Genomic DNA, 22,727 nt, shown 5'->3' on the forward strand with positions numbered 1-22,727 from the left:
TAACAACAAGGGGTGGTGATGGACAGAGTTTCTGAATTAAGCAGAATACTCTCACCCAGTCAAGAGATCAGGGCTAGATCCAACACCGTTTTTTAGCTCACTGCACCATCCCAGCTCAGAACCTGGCTATATGCAAATTAGTCTGTTCCTGTCCCAGTGCATGATGGGAACAGGGCAACCCAAACTACAAAGCCAATTCTTTCACTGGGAAGGAAACAAGCTTCCGGGGACCGGTTTCTGGCATTACAGCCGTCTTCGGCCTGGCTTGCTTGAATCCTGATGGTGCAATGAGCAAGGGACGCACATCTGAGTATACCCTTCCACGCTTATGGTGGACAAAATAATTAAACAACAAGGGGTGGTGATGGACAGAGTTTCTGAATTAAGCAGAATACTCTCACCCAGTCTGCGTATGGCTGCTCCGACTCTGGAGTGGTTACGTGGCCTCATGTGCGCTGTGCTATAATATCCAAGCTGCACCTCACTGATAAGGCTCAACAAGGCTGAAACTGGTCTGGAGTTGCTTGTGTTCCCATTCAGGGGGGATGTGGCCCTACAGTGTGGGCGAGGCTGTTCTGATAGGATCCGGACCAGTACCAGTCTGCGTATGGCAGCTCTGACTCTGGAGTGGTTACGTGGCCCCATGTGGGCTGTGCTATAATATCCAAGCTGCACCTCACTGACGAGGCCCAACAAGGCTGAAACTGGTCTGGAGTTGCTTGTGTTCCCATTCAGGGGGATGTAGCCCTACAGTGCGGGCGAGGCTGTTCCGATAGGAGCCGGACCAGTACCAGTCTGCGTATGGCTGCCCCGACTCTGGAGTGGTTACGTGGCCCCATGTGGGCTGTGCTATAATATCCAAGCCGCACCTCACTGACGAGGTCCAACAAGGCTGAAACTGGTCTGGAGTTGCTTGTGTTCCCATTCAGGGGGGATGTGGCCCTACAGTGCGGGCGAGGCTGTTACGATAGGAGCTGGACCAGTACCAGTCTGCGTATGGCTGCTCCGACTCTGGAGTGGTTACGTGGCCCCATGTGGGCTGTGCTACAATATCCAAGCTGCACCTCACTGACAAGGCCCAACAAGGCTGAAACTGGTCTGGAGTTGCTTGTGTTCCCATTCAGGGGGATGTAGCCCTACAGTGCGGGCGAGGCTGTTCCAATAGGAGCCGGACCAGTACCAGTCTGCCTATGGCTGCTCCGCCTCTGGAGTGGTTACCTGGCCCCATGTGCGCTGTGCTATAATATCCAAGCTGCACCTCACTGACGAGGCCCAACAAGGCTGAAACTGGTCTGGAGTTGCTTGTGTTGCCAGTCAGGGAGGATGTAGCCCTACAGTGCGGGCGAGGCTGTTCCGATAGGAGCCGGACCAGTACCAGTGTGCCTATGTCTGCTCGGACTCTGGAGTGGTTACGTGGCCCCATGTGCGTTGTGCTATAATATCCAAGCTGCACCTCACTGACGAGGCCCAACAAGACTAAAACTGGTCTGGAGTTGCTTGTGTTTCCAGTGGGGGAGGATGTAGCCCTACAGTGCGGGCGAGGCTGTTCCGATTGGAGCTGGACCAGTACCAGTCTCTGTATGGCTGCTCCGACTCTGGAGTGGTTACGTGGCCCTATATGCGCTGTGCTATAATATCCAGCTGCACCTCACTGACGAGGTCCAACAAGGCTGAAACTGGTCTGGAGTTGCTTGTGTTCCCATTCAGGGGGGATGTGGCCCGGGTGTACGCGCGAGGCTGTTCCGATAGGAGCCGGACCAGTTCCAGTCTGCGTATGGCTGCTCCGACTCTTGAGCGGTTACGTGGCCCCATGTGCGCTGTGCTATAATATCCAAGCTGCACCTCACTGACGAGGCTCAACAAGGCTGAAACTGGCCTGGAGTTGCTTGTGTTGCCATTCAGGGGGGATGTGGCCCTACAGTGCAGGCGAGGCTGTTCCGATAGGAGCCGTACCAGTACCAGTCTGCGTATGGCTGCTCCGACTCTGGAGTGGTTACGTGGCCTCATGTGCGCTGTGCTATAATATCCAAGCTGCACCTCACTGATAAGGCTCAACAAGGCTGAAACTGGTCTGGAGTTGCTTGTTTCCCCATTCAGGGGGGATGTGGCCCTACAGTGTGGGCGAGGCTGCTCCGATAGGAGCCGGACCAGTACCAGTGTGCCTAAGGCTGCTCTGACTCTCGAGTGGTTACATGGCCCCATGTGCGCTGTGCTATAATATCCAAGCTGCACCTCACTGACGAGGCCCAACAAGGCTGAAACTGGTCTGGAGTTGCTTGTGTTGCCATTCAGGGAGGATGTAGCCCTACAGTGCGGGCGAGGCTGTTCCGATAGGAGCCGGACCAGTACCAGTCTACGTATGGCTGCCCCGACTCTGGAGTGGTTACCTGGCCCTATGTGCGCTGTGCTATAATATCCAAGCTGCACCTCACTGACGAGGCCCAACAAGGCTGAAACTGGTCTGGAGTTGCTTGTGTTCCCATTCAGGGGGGATGTGGCCCGGGTGTACGCGCGAGGCTGTTCCGATAGGAGCCGGACCAGTACCAGTCTGCGTATGGCTGCTCCGACTCTGGAGTGATTACCTGGCCCCATGTGCGCTGTGCTATAATATCCAAGCTGCACCTCACTGACGAGGCCCAACAAGGCTGAAACTGGTCTGGAGTTGCTTGTGTTCCCATTCAGGGGGATGTGGCCCGGCTGTACGGGCGAGGTTGTTCCTATTGGAGCCGGACCAGTACCATTTAACGTGTGGCCGCTCCCACTCGGGAGTGGTTTTGTGGGCGAAAAACTATGGACTACAATGTGGGCTCCGCCAGTGCCAGAGGCGGGGACGTCTACCAGCCTCCATCCATCCAGCACTTTGTATTGCTTGGGTTGTACAATGACTGCGCCATGAGCCTCCTCCTCCGGGGTGAACACTGCTCATAAGAGTAAAATCAAATTAGTAAGAATAAGGCAGACAAAGCGTCTGGGAGGCAGGGTTCCCACGCAATGTCTCCGGAAGGGCGGCCGGCACGGAAAGGATAATTACAAGATGTGTACACTGTCTGAAGACCTAGAATGCAGTAACTGAAACAAATTACCTTGTGGTTACACGCAAACACTGCATACTTGTCATGCTTCTTAACAACAGAAATTCCCACATAGGTTGCCAACTTCACCCACAGAAAAACAGAAGTCTGGCATTTCGGACATTCCTGAGGCAGACACAATTCAAGCCTGTGGCTGGGGTCATTAATACTCTGGTGGGCATCCTTCCAGTTTCTGGAAGCCCTGGCAGCTGCCTCCCTGGCACACAGAGCTGCCCACCACGTCTAGAGATGCCCACAAGCCTGGCAGGGATCTCTCTAATGAAATGCGTCCTCTGTGCAGCGGTTGCTCGTACATTTGCCTGAAAGTGGAGTGTGCGTCCATCTTGATGCAGCGCACTCTGAGCTGTCTTTCACTTTGGAGCAGCGACGACCCAAAGCGGACCCAAGGCGAGTGTCTCTGACAAGCAGGGAGTTTTCTCCATGAAAGTGAGGGTTTCATCCAGCATATACGGACCCGGGTTCACAATGCCCGCAGCTTGATACTGTGAAAGGTAAACCTGGAGCAGTCCTAAATGTGGCAGAGTGGCCGCCACGGTCACCCTGCGGTCTGGGCAGAGCATGAACCGCCTGCGCGGTCTGGGTGGAGCATGAACCGCCCACGTGGTGTGGGCGGAGCATGAACCACCTGCGCAGTCTGGGTGGAGCATGGACCGCCTGCGCGGTTTGGGCGGAGCATGAACCCCCTGCGCAGTCTGGGTGGAGAATGGACTGCCTGCGCGGTTTGGGCGGAGCATGAACCGCCTGCGCGGTCTGGGTGGAGCATGGACCGCTGACGCGGTTTGGGCGGAGCATGAACCGCCCACGCGGTTTGGGCGGAGCATGAACCGCCCACACAGTTTGGGCGGAGCATGAACCGCCTGCGCGGTCTGGGTGGAGCATGGACCGCCTGCGCGGTTTGGGCGGAGCATGAACCGCCTGCGCGGTCTGGGTGGAGCATGGACCGCCCACGCGGTTTGGGCGGAGGATGAACCACCTGCGCTGTCTGGGTGAAGCATGGACCGCTGACGCGGTTTGGGCGGAGCATGAACCGCCCACGCGGTTTGGGCGGAGCATGAACCGCCCACACGGTTTGGGCAGAGCATGAACCGCCCACACGGTTTGGGCGGAGCATGAACCGCCCACGCGGTTTGGACGGAGCATGAACCACCTGCGTGGTCTGGGTGGAGCATGAACCGCCCACGCGGTTTGGGCGGAGAATGGACTGCCCGCGCGGTCCGGGCGGAGGACCGCGTGGTCAAGGGTTTACACTGACTGAGCATTTGCAATGGGAAATCTCAGCAACCACAATGCAATAGTGCACGCAGATCTGCAGTGCTGCGTTGCACAAATCGCAATAAATTACAATGCGCGATAACTACTATGTATGATGAAGTCACACATGCAAAAAATACAACGCCTGTCCAAAATTTAAATTACAGCAGCATAATTCGCGTAATTTGGGGGATTTTGTGTTAAGCTTGTTACGCTAAATATTCCAAAATTACTTCATTACGCCACTTGTAGCACTGACGTGCCATTAGCAGTTAAAATTTACCATGAACACACAAATAGCTGTAAATGCAACCGTGCACAACAAATTGAAACGAGGATGTATTTCGCGCCAAAATATAGTGTGAAATGAAATTTGCATTTCATGTGTTTGAGCATAATTTCACATGATTTTGCAGTAATTTGACATAATTACACTAAAGCAAACTGAGCGAATGTCAGACACCCATAAAAAGCCTGCTTTCCCTGACACTGAACCCAAAGTTGCAAAGGTGAGCCAGCCGTGCCTCAGTTACTCAAACCACGCCTTCCAGTACCAATCGCCATGCCCAGACAACACCCCAGGGGCACATCACGTCAAACGTATAATTGGTTGGAAGTTATATAAATAATTCACTGAAATATACCAGGTTTACTCCTGGCCTGTTGTGTTGCACCTGTTTCCATGAGTAGCTCGGATTCTACGCACAGCCAGGTGGGTCACACTGCTTTGTGTGACTTTAGTTCACGTGGCTGCGTCTGCTCGAGGTGTCTCTTTAGGGACACTCTCAGACGGAGTGCTGTTTCAGTGCTGCGTCGAGACACCCCTTTTGTGCAAACAATCACTCTCTCATTTGGAAAGTTTAACCTACGAAGAAAGGCTGCGAGATACCTACATTCTCAGGAAGGGGCATGGCTGATTTATATTTTATTTTTTCTCTTTTTTAAACAGTGCTAAAATGTTTTTGTCAGCGTTTAAGAGGAAAATGTGTCTGTTATTGTGTGCAATAAATAGCCCTTTGGAATTATTTCAAAAATTGGAACATGTCATTTGCTCCATTTGCTGAGCTGCCCCGGAATAGTCATCATAAGATTATACATTCTTAATACATTTTGTATGTTTTTGTTATACTTGTGGATGATATTTGCCACTTTTATGTATCTGATCTGTGTCTCTTTTATGGATTTGAACATAAATCTGAATAAAGATTTGGATCTGGATCTGAATGGTACTGTCATTTGTACCACTTGGCGGCACATGGCACCCAGTTGAGTCGCATGAGGGGACCAGACCATGCGTCATCGCTGTGGGGGTGGCGGCCATTTTGTCTCTGAAGTCCAGCCTGTCACTTGCCTTCGCAGAGAGAGTGAGCCATGTAAATATTTCCATATGCTACTTTCCTTTTAAATGTTAACAAGTTATGGTATATTCCTCATTCCCTGTTTTTCTCCCCCACCTCCCTCCCCCCTTCCTTCACTTCTTATTTTGCGCAGCATGTTTTCTGATAATGATCGTATTTTGATTCTTATTTTTCTCTTTTCCATATCTATACATATACGAGATGTATCATATTTTTGTACCTGCTGTTGTATTTTGCTTCTATTTCTTCGTTGTTTAATAAACTCAAACTTAAAAAAAAGAGAGTGAGTCATGCCCCAGCCATGCGTACCCATGCGTACAGCCCAGCATGCACAATCCAGGAAAGGTTGGAACATTTGCCCCTTTGGATAGTAAACTTGGAGGTTGTTCCTTGCTCGATGGCCACAGGGCACCCTGGCATTATCTGGCGGTTACGTGGGTCCCAATGAACCGTTGCCCCATCATCGGCCAATCACCGGCCGCTTTGCTCACACCTACCTTTACAAGGGACGCAGGGCACGAGGCCCAAGAATCCCAGCAGGCTGATTTTATTGGCTGGGTCAGTGAAGTTAGACCAGGCGGTGTCCACGTTCCCGCCACTGCAGCACTCCTCCCACGTGACGGACATCATCAGTGCGAGACTGCACTTGGCATCCCTGCCCTGCTGCAACCAGCAGATGCCATCTGTGGGGGAGAGACACATCACACCTCGTGAGACACCTATCACTAGTAGAAGACAAAGCAACGTTCAGTCGGCAAGCCCACGCATGGATGGTATTGCATTCTTACACAAAATCAGAGCCAGACGCATATCTGGGTCTTCCATTTTCCCCCTACTTAAAAAGCAAGGGGCATATTACCAACAAGTAGCGCTATTTATCGCTAAATTGGCTTAGCGACGATTTTTTTATCGCTGAGCATCGCCGGAATTTATCGCTGAGATAACGTGCTATTAGCAACTTTTATCTCCTAAGCGATGCATTTTCCGGCAATTGCAGCGAAATGCGTGAATTTTGCTGAGAATACAGTGATATTCACGCATTAGTGACAAAATGCTCTTAGCCATGTTATCCACCTCCCATTGGATAACATTGCTAAGAACTGGCCTGGGCAGGTGTTAGTATTTGGAAATATTTGCGCTTAGAGCAAATATTTCCATCGCTACACCTGCCTTGCTAATAGGCGATAGCGATGTTAGCGACCGTTTTCAGTCGCTAACAGTTTGGGTACGCCCACTGTGCATGTCATTAGCGATAAATATCGCTAACATACAAAGCGGGCCCCAAACCGCTCGCTATCACCTAAAAGCTGTCGCTAACTGCTGCTAGCGACAGCTTGCTAATAGGGCGATAGAATTATTGCCGCTTAGCGGCCGAAAACGGCTGCTAAAGCGGCAAAAATTCCCTATCGCCACCCTTGATAATGTGCCCCCAAGTTTTTAGAGTTGCGTATGGGGAAGTTGCCCTCCAATGCAGACCTGCCCCGCTGGAAGTATGAGGGCTTGGAAGCATGCACTCTCCGCGGGTCACCCACACAGGATTTCATACATCTAATATGCATCTGCCCAGCCTTAGGTCCGCAACGCCGTCAACCGTTGAGGAGACCATGAAAGAGGCATCCGCTCCTGCAGAACTGCCATACTAAAATGCCTTGACTCGAATGACCCGCAACTTATTTGCCACTTAACAACATTTTTAATGAGTTATAAGAAAGTCATGACACAATGGTATTAGTCACAGAGTCGTTTAGCGGTCACTGTCTGTCTTTTTATTATCAATTGCACTTTAAAGAGAAATATCAATGCATTTTAATGAATTGTATAAAAAAGGTGGTGTATTACCCGTTGATATAAATTTTAAACTTTCAAATCGAATGTCTAAAGAAATGGATGTAACTATAGGTTTTAACATGTTTATAAGTCTGTGTGCTTTTAACGGTACAATGTATCTGGTGTTTTGTAACATTGTTTTGGTTTTAATTAACTAAACAATAAAAATAAATTCACTTTCACTTTCTATCACAGGACCAGGAGAACTGCTGGGGGCCTCCCCTGCTCACAGAGGCCACCCAGCACTGGACCCCACAGGGGAAGCCTGTGGGAAGACCCCACTGTGGAAAGCTGTGGGGTGCATCTTTGAGAAACTCCAGTGTAAGGGCATGTCACTGAAAGCTGATAGGTTGATATGCCATGGGCGGAGCATAAAGGAAAATATCACAGTAAACTCTTGTAGGATCACTCTTTGAAGACCTCCGGTCCAAGGACTTGCCACAGAGAGGTAAGTTCAGATACTGTGGGTGAGGCGTATGGGAAAATCACTCTGAGAAAATCCTACATCCGTACGTGCCACTGGAAGATCATGAGTTAACGTCTCACGGACCGAGGTTGTAGGAAAATCAGTGTGAGACAATCCTGTAAGATCACTCTGAAACAGACATGCCATTGGAAGACCATATGGAATTGTCCATTTGGATCAGCCAGTAATATTAAACTGTGGCAGCCTCCCATGGGAATAGCCTTTCAACATCTGATTGGAAGAGCCATGGGTTCTATCCCACAGAACCACTCAATAGAAGCATCCCTTTGGAACATCCCTTGACAACCACCAATTGGGGCAATGTATTGAAACATCCAATACGAGCAGTCGATTAGAACCAGCCGTCTGCAGGTGTTGTCATGCCACGTGGCCCATCGTAGGCCCAGCAGGGCCATGTCAATGTCAGATTATCAGAATAACCAATCACTATGCAAATTAGGTCCATTTGTATTTTTTGTACATCAATTTCTTTCATAGGAATCACTTTAGTTCTTGTTGAGGGATTTGTAGATGTACCTGCAGAGAGCCCTCTATAGACTGGTGCACTTGACCATGTCACCTGCATGTCCCCATTCACACCCGAAGTCCTGTAATGTCAGTCTATAGATTGATGCACCTGTCCCTGATAGCTGCACAGCCCCCTCTCACTCCTGATGTCCGTGGTAATGTCAGTCTATAGATTGATGCACCTGTCTCTCTTAGGTGCACAGCCCTCTCTCACACCTGATGTCCCTGGTAATGTCAGTCTATAGATTGATGCACCTGTCTCTGTTACCTGCACAGCCCCCTCTCACTCCTGATGTCCTGTAATGTCAGTCTATAGATTGATTCACCTGTCCCTGTTACCTGCACAGCCCCCTCTCTCACACCTGATGTCCTGTAATGTCAGTCTATAGATTGATGCACCTGTCCCTGATACCTGCACATCCCCCTCTCTCACACCTGGTGGCCCTGATAATGTCAGTCTATAGATTGATGCACCTGTCCCTGTTACCTGCACAGCCCTCTCTCACACCTGATGTCCTGTAATGTCAGTCTATAGATTGATGCACCTGTCCCTGATACCTGCACAGCCCCCGCTCACACCTGATGTCTTGTAATGTCAGTCTGTAGATTGATGCACCTGTCCCTGATACCTGCACAGCCCTCTCTCACTCCTGATGTCCTGTAATGTCAGTCTATAGATTGATGCACCTGTCCCGGATACCTGCACATCCCCCTCTCTCACACCTGGTGGCCCTGATAATGTCAGTCTATAGATTGATGCACCTGTCCCTGTTACCTGCACAGCCCTCTCTCACACCTGATGTCCTGTAATGTCAGTCTATAGATTGATGCACCTGTCCCGGATACCTGCACATCCCCCTCTCTCACACCTGGTGGCCCTGATAATGTCAGTCTATAGATTGATGCACCTGTCCCTGTTACCTGCACAGCCCTCTCTCACTCCTGATGTCCTGTAATGTCAGTCTATAGATTGATGCACCTGTCCCGGATACCTGCACATCCCCCTCTCTCACACCTGGTGGCCCTGATAATGTCAGTCTATAGATTGATGCACCTGTCCCTGTTACCTGCACAGCCCTCTCTCACTCCTGATGTCCTGTAATGTCAGTCTATAGATTGATGCACCTGTCCCGGATACCTGCACATCCCCCTCTCTCACACCTGGTGGCCCTGATAATGTCAGTCTATAGATTGATGCACCTGTCCCTGTTACCTGCACAGCCCTCTCTCACACCTGATGTCCTGTAATGTCAGTCTATAGATTGATGCACCTGTCCCTGATACCTGCACAGCCCCTGCTCACACCTGATGTCTTGTAATGTCAGTCTGTAGATTGATGCACCTGTCCCTGATACCTGCACAGCCCCCGCTCACACCTGATGTCTTGTAATGTCAGTCTGTAGATTGATGCACCTGTCCGTGTTACCCGCACAGCCCCTCTCACACCTAATGTCCTGTAATGGCAGTCTATAGATTGATGCACCCGTTCCTGTTACCTGCACAGCCCTCCCTCTCACTCTTGATGTCCTGTAATGTCAATCTATAGATTGATACACCTGTCCCTGTTACCTGCACAGCCCTCTCTCACATCTGATATCCCTGGTAATGTCAGTCTATAGATTGATGCACCTGTCCCTGTTACCTGCACAGCCCCCTCTCTCACACCTGATGGCCTGTAATGTCAGTCTATAGATTGATGCACCTGTCCCTGTTACCCGCACAGCCCCCTCTCACACCAGATGTCCTGTAATGTCAGTCTATAGATTGATGCACCTGGCAGTGTTACCTGCACAGCCCCCTCTCACACCTGATGTCCTGTAATGTCAGTCTATAGATTGATGTACCTGTCCCTGTTACCAGCACAGGCCCCTCTCACACCTGATGTCCTGTAATGTCAGTCTATAGATTGATGTACCTGTCCCTGTTACCAGCACAGGCCCCTCTCACACCTGATGTCCTGTAATGTCAGTCTATAGATTGATGCAGCTGTCCCTGTTACCTGCACAGGCCCCGCTCTCACACCTGATGTCTGTAATGTCAGTCTATAGATTGATGCACCTGTCTCTGTTACCTGCACAGCCCTCTCTCACACCTGATGTCCCTGGTAATGTCAGTCTATAGATTGATGCACCTGTCTCTGTTACCTGCACAGCCCCCGCTCACACCTGATGTCCCTGGTAATGTCAGTCTATAGATTGATGCACCTGTCCCTGATACCTGCACAGCCCCCGCTCACACCTGATGTCTTGTAATGTCAGTCTGTAGATTGATGCACCTGTCCCTGATACCTGCACAGCCCCCGCTCACACCTGATGTCCCTGGTAATGTCAGACTATAGATTGATGCACCAGTCCCTGTTACCTGCACAGCCCCCTCTCACACCTGATGTCCTGTAATGTCAGTCTATAGATTGATGCACCTGTCCCTGTTACCAGCACAGGCCCCCCTCTCACACCTGATGTCCCTGGTAATGTCAGTCTATAGATTGATGCATCTGTCCCTGTTACCTGCACAGCCCCTTCTCACACCTGATGTCCCTGGTAATGTCAGTCTATAGATTGATTCACCTGTCCCTGATACCTGCACAGCCCCTTCTCACACCTGATGTCCCTGGTAATGTCAGTCTATAGATTGATGCACCTGTCCCTGTTACCTGCACAGCCCCGTCTCACACCTGATGTCCTGTAATGTCAGTCTATAGATTGATGCACCAGTCCCTGTTACCTGCACAGCCCCCTCTCACACCTGATGTCCTGTAATGTCAGTCCATAGATTGATGCATCTGTCCCTGTTACCTGCACAGCCCCCTCTCACACCTGATGTCCTGTAATGTCAGTCTATAGATTGATGCAGCTGTCCCTGTTACCTGCACAGCCCCCTCTCACACCTGATGTCCTGTAATGTCAGTCCATAGATTGATGCATCTGTCCCTGTTACCTGCACAGCCCCCTCTCACACCTGATGTCCTGTAATGTCAGTCCATAGATTGATGCATCTGTCCCTGTTACCTGCACAGCCCCCTCTCACACCTGATGTCCTGTAATGTCAGTCCATAGATTGATGCATCTGTCCCTGTTACCTGCACAGCCCCTTCTCACACCTGATGTCCCTGGTAATGTCAGTCTATAGATTGATTCACCTGTCCCTGATACCTGCACAGCCCCCTCTCACTCCTGATGTCCTGTAATGTCAGTCTATAGATTGATGCACCTGTCCCTGATACCTGCACAGCCCCCGCTCACACCTGATGTCTTGTAATGTCAGTCTGTAGATTGATGCACCTGTCCCTGATACCTGCACAGCCCCCGCTCACACCTGATGTCCCTGGTAATGTCAGTCTATAGGTTGATGCACCTGTCTCTGTTGCCTGCACAGCCCCCTCTCACACCTGATGTCCCTGGTAATGTCAGTCTATAGATTGATGCACCTGTCCCTGATACCTGCACAGCCCCCGCTCACACCTGATGTCCTGGTAATGTCAGTATATAGATTGATGCACCTGTCCCTGTTACCCGCACAGCCCCCTCTCACACCTGATGTCCTGGTAATGTCAGTCTATAGATTGATGCACCTGTCCCTGTTACCAGCACAGGCCCCCCTCTCACACCTGATGTCCCTGGTAATGTCAGTCTATAGATTGATGCATCTGTCCCTGTTACCTGCACAGCCCCTTCTCACACCTGATGTCCCTGGTAATGTCAGTCTATAGATTGATGCACCTGTCTCTGATACCTGCACAGCCCCGTCTCACACCTGATGTCCTGTAATGTCAGTCTATAGATTGATGCATCTGTCCCTGTTACCTGCACAGCCCCGTCTCACACCTGATGTCCTGTAATGTCAGTCTATAGATTGATGCACCAGTCCCTGTTACCTGCACAGCCCCCTCTCACACCTGATGTCCTGTAATGTCAGTCCATAGATTGATGCATCTGTCCCTGTTACCTGCACAGCCCCTTCTCACACCTGATGTCCCTGGTAATGTCAGTCTATAGATTGATTCACCTGTCCCTGATACCTGCACAGCCCCCTCTCACTCCTGATGTCCTGTAATGTCAGTCTATAGATTGATGCACCTGTCCCTGATACCTGCACAGCCCCCTCTCACTCCTGATGTCCTGTAATGTCAGTCTATAGATTGATGCACCTGTCCCTGATACCTGCACAGCCCCCTCTCACACCTGATGTCCCTGGTAATGTCAGTCTATAGATTGATGCACCTGTCCCTGTTACCAGCACAGGCCCCCCTCTCACACCTGATGTCCTGGTAATGTCAGTCTATAGATTGATGCACCTGTCTCTCTTAGATGCACAGCCCCCTCTCACACCTGATGTCCTGTAATGTCAGTCTATAGATTGATGCACCTGTCCCTGTTACCTGCACAGCCCTCTCTCACACCTGATGTCCTGTAATGTCAGTCTATAGATTGATGCACCTGTTCCTGTTACCTGCACAGCCCTCTCTCACACCTGATGTCCTGTAATGTCAGTCTATAGATTGATGCACCTGTCCCTGATACCTGCACAGCCCTCTCTCACACCTGATGTCCCTGGTAATGTCAGTCTATAGATTGATGCACCTGTCCCTGTTACCAGCACAGGCCCCCCTCTCACACCTGATGTCCTGGTAATGTCAGTCTATAGATTGATGCACCTGTCTCTCTTAGATGCACAGCCCCCTCTCACACCTGATGTCCTGTAATGTCAGTCTATAGATTGATGCACCTGTCCCTGTTACCAGCACAGGCCCCCCTCTCACACCTGATGTCCTGTAATGTCAGTCTATAGGTTGATGCACCTGTCCCTGTTACCTTCACAGCCCCCTCTCACACCTGATGTCCTGGTAATGTCAGTCTATAGATTGATACACCTGTCCCGGATACCTGCACAGCCCCCTCTCACTCCTGATGTCCTGTAATGTCAGTCTATAGATTGATACACCTGTCCCGGATACCTGCACAGCCCCCTCTCACACCTGATGTCCTGTAATGTCAGTCTATAGATTGATGCATCTGTCCCTGTTACCTGCATAGCCCTCTTTCACACCTGATGTCCCTGGTAATGTCAGTCTGTTGATTGATGCTCCTGTCTCTGTTACCTGCACATCCCTCTTTCACACCTGATGTCCTGTAATGTCAGTCTATAGATTGATGCACCTGTCTCTGTTACCTGCACATCCCTCTCTCACTCCTGATGTCCTGTAATGTCAGTCTATAGATTGATGCACCTGTCCCTGTTACCTGCTCAGCCCTCTCTCACACCTGATGTCCCTGGTAATGTCAGTCTGTTGATTGATGCACCTGTCTCTGTTACCTGCACAGCCCCTCTCACACCTGATGTCCTGTAATGTCAGTCTATAGATTGATGCACCTGTCTCTGTTACCTGCACATCCCTCTCTCACTCCTGATGTCCTGTAATGTCAGTCTATAGATTGATGCACCTGTCCCTGTTACCTGCTCAGCCCTCTCTCACACCTGATGTCCCTGGTAATGTCAGTCTATAGATTGATGCACCTGTCTCTGTTACCTGCACATCCCTCTCTCACTCCTGATGTCCCTGGTAATGTCAGTCTATAGATTGATGCACCTGTCCCTGTTACCTGCACGGCCCCCTCTCACACCTGATGTCCTGTAATGTCAGTCTATAGATTGATGCACCTGTCCCTGTTACCTGCACGGCCCCCTCTCACACCTGATGTCCTGTAATGTCAGTCTATAGATTGATGCACCTGTCTCTGTTACCTGCAAATCCCTCTCTCACTCCTGATGTCCCTGGTAATGTCAGTCTATAGATTGATGCACCTGTCTCTGTTACCTGCACATCCCTCTCTCACACCTGATGTCCTGTAATGTCAGTCTATAGATTGATGCACCTGTCTCTGTTATCTGCACAGCCCCCTCTCACTCCTGATGTCCTGTAATGTCAGTCTATAGATTGATGCACCTGTCTCTGTTATCTGCACAGCCCCCTCTCACTCCTGATGTCCTGTAATGTCAGTCTATAGATTGATGCACCTGTCCCTGTTACCTGCACGGCCCCCTCTCTCACTCCTGATGTCCTGTAATGTCAGTCTATAGATTGATGCACCTGTCCCTGTTACCTGCTCAGCCCTCTCTCACACCTGATGTCCCTGGTAATGTCAGTCTATAGATTGATGCACCTGTCTCTGTTACCTGCACATCCCTCTCTCACTCCTGATGTCCCTGGTAATGTCAGTCTATAGATTGATGCACCTGTCCCTGTTACCTGCACGGCCCCCTCTCACACCTGATGTCCTGTAATGTCAGTCTATAGATTGATGCACCTGTCTCTGTTACCTGCACATCCCTCTCTCACTCCTGATGTCCCTGGTAATGTCAGTCTATAGATTGATGCACCTGTCCCTGTTACCTGCACGGCCCCCTCTCACACCTGATGGCCTGTACTGTCAGTCTATAGATTGATGCACCTGTCCCTGTTACCTGCACAGCCCCCTCTCTCACACCTGATGTCCTGTAATGTCAGTCTATAGATTGATGCACCTGTCCCTGTTACCTGCACAGCCCCCTCTCTCACACCTGATGTCCTGTAATGTCAGTCTATAGATTGATGCAACTGTCTCTGTTACCTGCACATCCCTCTCTCACTCCTGATGTCCTGTAATATCAGTCTATAGCTTAATTTGGCAATGTGTATGTGCCTGTGTGAGTGGGGCAGTGTCTTTGTGTGCATGTGTGTTTGTGCATGTGTGTTTGTGTGTGTGTGGGATGAGGGGGTGGGTGCCATTATCTGTCTTTGTGCGTCTGTCTGCCGGTGTCTTTTTCTGTGTGTCTGTGTGGACCTTGTTTGCCTCGCGAGTGAGTGTCTCGTGCACAAAGGGTGGTAGTGAGTGACTGGTGGAAGATCCACTCACCTTCACTGGCACCTCGCCCGGAGCCCCTCCCCGACCCATCCTTTCCAAGGCCCCTGAGCTGCGTCTACCCCCCACACACACACCCCAGGCCCCGGGTACTCACTCCTTGCCTCCTCGGCGCTCCCCGGGGGGCTCCAGCTGAGGACAGACCAGAGCAGCAGCAGCCCCCTCGTCTGCAGACCGGGCATTCTGGGGCTGTGGGGGCAGACCTGGGGGCGAGGGGAGGTTGGAGTCCGGCGCACCCCCTGACACGAGGCGAGCGCCTGCACCTGCTTCGGGGGGTCGTTCGTGGGTCTGTGGAGAGACGCTTGTGGGTCTGTGGATGGTCTCTCGTGGGTCTGTGGAGAGACTCTCGTGGGTCTGTGGGCAGACTCCCTTGGGACTGTAGGTCTCTCGTGAGTCTGTAGAGATACTCTCGAGGGTCTGTGGATGGTATCCCCGTGGGTCTGTGGATGGCCTCCCTTCGGTCTTTGGAGACTCACGTGGGTCTGTGGATTGCCTCTCTTCGGTCTGTGGAGACTCACGTGGGTTTGTGGATGGTTTCTTGTGGGTCTGTAGAGAGTCTTTGGTGGAGCTGCCAGTGGTTTCTCGTGGGTCTGTGAAAAGTCTCTCGTGGGCCTGTGGGTAGTCTCTCCTGGGGACTGTATGTCGCTCCTGGGTCTGGGGTGGGTCTGTAGATGGTTTCTCGTGAGTCTGTGAAGAGACTCTCGTGGGTCTGTCGATGGTCTCCCTTGGGGACTGTATGTCGCTCCTGGGTCTGTGGTGTGTCTGTGGATGGTTTCTCGTGGGTCTGTGGAGAGTGTCCAGTGGGAGTTGCGGATGGACTCTCCTGGGTCTGTGGATAGTCCTCCTGGGACTGTGGGTCTCCCGTGGGTCTGTGGTTAGCTGCTCTCCCGGTGGTCAGTGGTGGGTCTGTAGTGGCTGCTGCTCCAAACTCTGCAGGGGTCTGCACTTGAGTCACGGGGTCCGGTAAGTATGTGGTCGGTCTCCGCGGATGCTCCGGGGGTCTCCCGCGGGTCTGTGGTGAGTCTCCTGCGGGTCTGTGGTGAGTTCCCGCGTGGCTCTGCTCTCCTCGCTGCATGTGCCTGGCGCCCCCCTTTATAGAGGCTCCGGGGGCGGGTCGGAGGCAGCCAGTGCTGAGGGGCCGTGCAGGGGGAGTGCGGGGCTGGGCGTGTCTGCGAGCGTGTGTGCGTGTGTCTGTCTGTTATGCATATGTCAGGAAGTTAGTGTGTTAGGAGGGATGTTCCTACGAGTGTCTGTGTGTCTTTGGGTAGGCTTTTAAGTGCGTGCCTGTATGTTGGTGAGACCTATTGGATATGCCAATGCTTGTTTGGTTTGCTTGTATGTGTGCATGTGTGTGTTTGTGTATGCATCTGGGAGAGTGTGCGTGCCTATATGCATAAATTAACGTGTTTGTGAGTTGGGGCAGTTTCTAAGAATGCCTTTAGGCAGAGCTTTAAGTGGGATGAAAAAACTGGGGGTCTCTCAAAGGGGTGTGGCCAATGTCATAAGGGCGTGGCTTAAAACACCCTAAGCTAAAAATCTGTGCTTAGCATAGTGCGCCGCCGACTTGCACTTTACTGTTTCTGTCGTTGCGTCCAGATATGTGATACAACAAGCAGGCGGGCAGGGCAACTAGAGCCACATTTCGGGGGGGGATGCTGAAAAATATTTCGGGGGGGGGGGCGGCTAATTCTTCAAACCAAAGACTGGGCTGTAAGAGGAGGTGAACACACAACAACAGCCTCATTACACGTAAATGGCCTTTAAACACCTGTTAAGTACTCGGGTGCGGCTGCAATTTAGATTGTCGCCAGCCCCCAAAGCTCTGTCAGCCCGGGCTGACACACACGAGGTGGGGGGGGGGGGGGGGGTTGTTAGTTGCATAAGATAAATAAGCTGCAACTATGGCTTGTATATAATATTGAAAACGCTTCCACTTAAAGCCCCGAAGACACCACCACAATGTTGCTGCTCCTGAGTTTCAAACTGAGAAGTGTTAGTTTGCAGTGTGCGCCTTCAAAGGGCCCCTCACTCGCAACAGCGCTCGAGCCTTGTGCTTTACAAAGCAGACACATGGGAGATGTAAGAAGCAAGGATTTCTCGTCCCCTACACCTGGCATGACGTCATGCCGTACCTTCTCCACTTGTGAGAAGTGAGCAGTGTGAGCAGCGCACATCCATGTGCCTGCTGTCACTGCAGTCCGCCTGTGCAGGGCTCAGAACAGAGCCCGATAGAGACCCGTTTCGAGGCCCCCTGAAAAAAACTGCTGGTGCTCAGCAGCGGTGAAACCCAGCCCACTTAAAGCCCTGTCTTTAGATATGTGTGTGCCTGTCATTGTTATGTGTGATTTGGTATGTTTCATTGTGTGTTAACGTGTTTGTATATGTGTGTGTTTGTCTCTGTATACCCGTTTCTGTAAGTTAGTTTTTTTTTTTAAAGCTTTTATTCGATATACAAGATATCTTGAAAGCATACATACACATAAAACACATTTTAAAGCAGTATTATGTACGCCAACATTTAAATACTAAGACATATAAAATGGGAAATGTCCCAAGATAAATTAGCTAAAAAGTGAATTAAATTGAGATTGACAGTCTCTTGCAGCGAATCAACCATGAGCGTTTAAAAAATTTGGAAACACCACAAACGATTAGAGGGGGGGTATCAGTCAATAAAATACGTAGTGCAACCAAATGCTTACGTGTTCCCAGGCATCTAAAAAGCGGTTTAAGCCAATATCTCCTAGGATTAATATAGTCCGGGCACTCAAAAAAAATGTGTGCTACCGTTTCTGGCCTAGATGGACAGAGGGCACAGAAGGGCGATAGATGAACACTGGATTTCCATTTTGACACAAAGGCCCCAATCGGGTGGGTGCCTACCCTGAGCTTAAAATACAAAGCCCTATCAAATGGTAAGGTGATTAAGTCCAGGTAGGGTTCGTAGGCTACCACGTCCTTTATATCCAAAAATGCTGCAGTCGAGTTGCAGTGGTTTGGGTTCCCGATAAGTTTGCCAGAGACCCAGTTCCAATAAAGTTTTTTGAGGTCAGCCTTTGGTGGAGCAGATTTCGTAGTCCAACAGTCCCCCAGGCCCAACTCCCCCAAGAGATTTTTGGTGTCCCTCAGCCACTTAATCTTGGCCCAGCCTCCCATGCTCATTACCTCTGCCAGGCCGTCGGCATAGGACTTTAACTCCAGGACCCTCCATATGCGGGACCAAAGAAGCAGTGGTCGAAGGCGAGCCTGATCTTTGATGCTCTTACAGCCCACGTCCAGGAGCACCAGGACTGTCGGGGTGCTCGAGGGGAGGGCTAGGAGATCCTTCAAAAATTTATTCTCAGCCTTGGATAGGGACTCCAGGTTGCAGTGACCCCACAACTCTGCCCCATACAATGCTGATGTTACGCCTCTGGCCTTATAGATCTCAATTGCAGGACTCACAATTTGCTTGGGAGATGCTCGAAATTCCCTAAGCAGAGCACCCCCTACCTTTTTGTGGTTCAGGACCATCTTATCAATATGGGAAGACCAATTCATGTTGTCAGTTATACGTAGCCCCAGGCAATCAAATTCAGAGACTTTCTCCAAGGGGACGGTGTTCAAAACAGGCGGACTTCCTAATTTCCTTGGAGGGTGCAAAATCAGGTATTTAGTTTTGTCCACATTGATTACCAGTCCTCTGGATACACAAAAGTCCTGGAAGCGGGTCAATAGCTTCTGTAGCCCCTGGGGAGTTTTTGAAATAAGCAGAGTATCATCTGCGAACAGCAGAGTAGGGATCCGAACTCCCCCCAGACAGGGTGCGTCCGCTGGTTCTTGCTGGAGATGCTTAACCACACCGTTGACGTACAACGAAAAGAGTGTGGAAGCTAGCATGCAACCCTGTCTGACACCCCTACAGACCGGTATCCTGTCCGTTGTTTCCCCATTTTTCCCCAGCGGACCTGGGCATAATTACTGTGCCAGTAGGTCCGCCCAGAACTTTTCTTCCCAGTCCTTCTTAGCAATTTGGAGGGTCCTGGAGTAAACCTTTCTGGCCTCCCTGATCTTGATTTGTGATTTGGATTTGACTGCTTCTACCAGTCTAGTCTTCGTCGCCCTACATGTATGGGTATACCATCCCTTAACTCTTGCTTGTCTTTCTTTGGTCCCTAGTCTACTTGGAGGAGCAATGAACAAGTTAGTTAGGGCCTCGGTAAGATCGCTGAAAACCCCACAAGCCATCCCCATCCCTCCCGTAGTGGTCCCCAGATTACGTTGTGCTTGGGCTAGGAGATGCGTTATTGCTGCAACCTTCTCCCCAGAGAGGACGAGTTTCGTCACTTTATTCTCCTCCCACAAAGTGCTACTTGCGACTCGCCCAATTCTGCTGTGGAGGAAGGAGCCGCGCCTCCCCTACCGGCTGACCACCAGGAGACTAGAGTGAGGGAAAGTAAGTTGTGATCACTCTCTACTGAGGGGACCACAGCCATATCCTTCACCGAGTTCCACAAACACACATCAAGCAAGATGTAGTCAATTCTTGATGTGTGATTGGGCCTATTGTAAGTGGGGGCCCCCCCCGCCCCTTATCCGACTCTGACCTCCCGTTTAGAGCCCTCAAGTTAAGCTCCATACTGAGGGTGTACACCTGCAGGGCCACCTCAGTCCACCTCTTAATGGGGGCTATTTCTAAGGCGGGAATCCCCCTCCTAGCATCCTCCTCATCCTGGTCCAGGGAGACGTCTGAGCCTAAGGGCTCGAATGTGCTGTTGATATCACCAGCAGCCAGGGTGCAAGCCTTGTGTGGGGTTGATCTTAAGAGGCCCTCCAGAAGTGCAATTGTTGGGGACTGCCTTCCCCCCTCGGTGCCTCGTGCATAAATGTTGTAAATATTTAGAATAGCACGACCCCTGGAGTCCTTCAAAATGATATTAAGGAGGTCCGGACAGCCAGTCTGATGCTCCACTATCCTACAATTCAATGAGGCAGCAACCCAGATAAGGAGGCCACCAGAGGGGCGTCCCCTCCCCGATTCTGAGCAGACTGCTGGGATAGAAAAGGCAGAGTAACCCGCCCTATGAGTGGGCTCCGTGCTCCATGTCTCCTGGAAAATGCATATGGAATGCTCATCCACCAATGCATTCCAGTCGGGCAATGTCAGCTTCCTTGAGATTCCAGCTACGTTCCAGCTGAGGACCTTAAAGACTGGGTCCGTCACAGCTGGGACGCTACCGGATACAAGGTCGTGACAAGGGGGCACCTCTTGTGAATCCACCGGAGTTCCACATATGTCGGGTGTCTCTACCATTTCCCCTACATCTAATAATATAGAATGGATTTTAGTTGGGGGCGGGGATAAGGGCTGCACCATGGGAGGGGGCGAAGACTCTCTCGTCTCCCCTACCATCGTCCCACCCTTACCCTCAAGTCAGTGTCCCCTGGAGCCCCAGATCATCTCCGGCCATTCGGCTTGGGGAAAGAAGAGGGGCGCCACAGGATGTTGTGGGCCACCACTAGGGCCGATGCAAGTCTCCCCATTAACAGGCCTAAAAAGATTGGCAGCAGGCCTAGGGTAAAAGTAGGTCAAATCCACTGCTCTAATGCCAGGGCCATCCAACTCTTAGTTTTGGCCACAGATTATCTTCGCCACCCTGTTATCCTGGAAGTTTATAATAATACAGTCTCCCTCCAATCGTTTTTTACCCTGTCCCACCCAACCTACCCTACGGACACTAAGAATGAATCCATCCACACCTATTGGGAGTGGTTTATTTGTTTTTAGCCAATGAAGACTCTTGTTTTTTAGAGCCTGGTGAGTCTCAAGCTGATTAACCTTCAATGGTGGGACGTTAACAAGCACTACTACGTAGGGATGGCAATCAGGGGGAAGGTTAACCGGAGGTATCCGAATGGTGGCCTTTGGGGGAGTTATTGCGGTAGCATCAGGTGCCAAGTTGGATCTGTCAACCTTAGCTAACGGAGCTGCCCCAACCCCCTTGGTGTTAGCTCTCGGCTGAGCAGTTTGACTGCTCTTGACCAACCCCACTGCTGCCGATGTTTTTGCCTGAGATGTTTTCTTGGGCTGATTTTTAGAGACCATGGGGGGCTTTGTTTTTGTGTGAGAAGTATGAGGGGCAGGGCCTGGCTTAGGGGGGGAGGGACCGGGGGGGGCTAAAAGTGAATCTCTGCCAGATGTTACATCAGGGAGAAGGGTTAACATCGGAACAGCCTGCACTGGGACAGGTATTGCAGACAATCCTTTTCCCGTGTTCCTACCCGCAGGATCCTCACTTGCTCTAGACTGGTGTTTAATAAGAGTCTTAAGTGAGAAAAAATTATCGAGGGTGGATTGTTCGAATTTATCCACTCTCGCCCCCAGACCCTTAAGTTGATCAATCAACGGGACAAATAGACTTTTAATCAGGTCCGTAATTAGTTTGAGGGAGTCAGGTTCTAGGGGGACAGCTACCCTATCATGGGGTTTAGGAGGTACTCTGGGAGTGTCAGAAGTTGTTCCCACACCAGGAGGCTCCCCTGCCCTCCCATTGTGCGTTGGAGCTGAGACATTTTCTACTTTTGACCCAAATCCCATTTGCCCCTGCTTTCTTGGACGCTTGTAAAGTGTGGTGTAACTACCTTTGCGGGAGCTCATTACCCTTTTCCTTTTCGCCTGTTTGGTAGTGCCTTGGGGCTGGCTGGGCGGTAACGGCTCCGTAGAGGGAGCCTGATGTAACGGTGGGGAAGTCTGGCCACTGGCGGGACACGGTGAAGCTTGAGAGATCGTATCCGCCGCCGCCTCGATACCAGCCACCACTGGCAATAGGTCAGCAAGATTCTCTAGTCTATCTATACTTGCTCCTATTGCCGACAGCCGTGGCTGTACAAGGGTATCTGTGGGGTGAGGTGATGGAACCCTTCCAGATGTTGGGGACAGGGCCTGGGCCACAGCACCAAGGGAGGAACGTCTGGCAGGTAAGTAGACCTCAGAGAGGCGACGTTTGGTCATTACGATCTCCTTCTCAATGACCGCCGCTACTCTATTAATGAATCGGTCCATAGTTCCTATTGTGGAACTCCCAGCTGCTCCGCTCTCAGACCTAAGCAGTTTCCCGGAGCGGGTAGACATCGAAGGGTATACTCCCTCTACCACAGTCACACAACCTACCAGGACCGCAGGCAAGATGTTAGGGACGTGGCCCAGCCCAGCCTCTGACAGCCCCTGACTGCCACAGACTGCCCGCCCTTTGCTCGGGCTTCGCTCGCGTCCCGCTGAGCATTAGGCGAGTTGTAAAATAGGGGGCGTTGCAGGAGGGGGGCGGGT

General features: G+C 51.1%; 1 protein-coding gene across 1 annotated transcript in view; it reads right to left on the reverse strand.

Moving 5' to 3' along the window:
* FSTL3 (follistatin like 3) overlaps positions 1 to 16,475 on the reverse strand; it is a 125,877-nt gene extending 109,402 nt beyond the window's left edge. Inside the window, exons 1-2 of the mRNA XM_086946737.1 lie at positions 15,519 to 16,475; positions 6,199 to 6,384 (exon numbers count right to left, since the gene is read on the reverse strand). Of these exons, the coding sequence (XP_086802863.1) occupies positions 6,199 to 6,384; positions 15,519 to 15,603 (271 nt within the window). The 5' untranslated portion in view covers positions 15,604 to 16,475. The remainder of the gene's footprint in view (positions 1 to 6,198; positions 6,385 to 15,518) is intronic.
* Positions 16,476 to 22,727: the final 6,252 nt, after the last annotated feature.

The sequence above is a fragment of the Lissotriton vulgaris genome, chromosome 12 (genome assembly GCF_964263255.1).
Source record: "Lissotriton vulgaris chromosome 12, aLisVul1.2, whole genome shotgun sequence".
NCBI lineage: Eukaryota > Metazoa > Chordata > Amphibia > Caudata > Salamandridae > Lissotriton > Lissotriton vulgaris.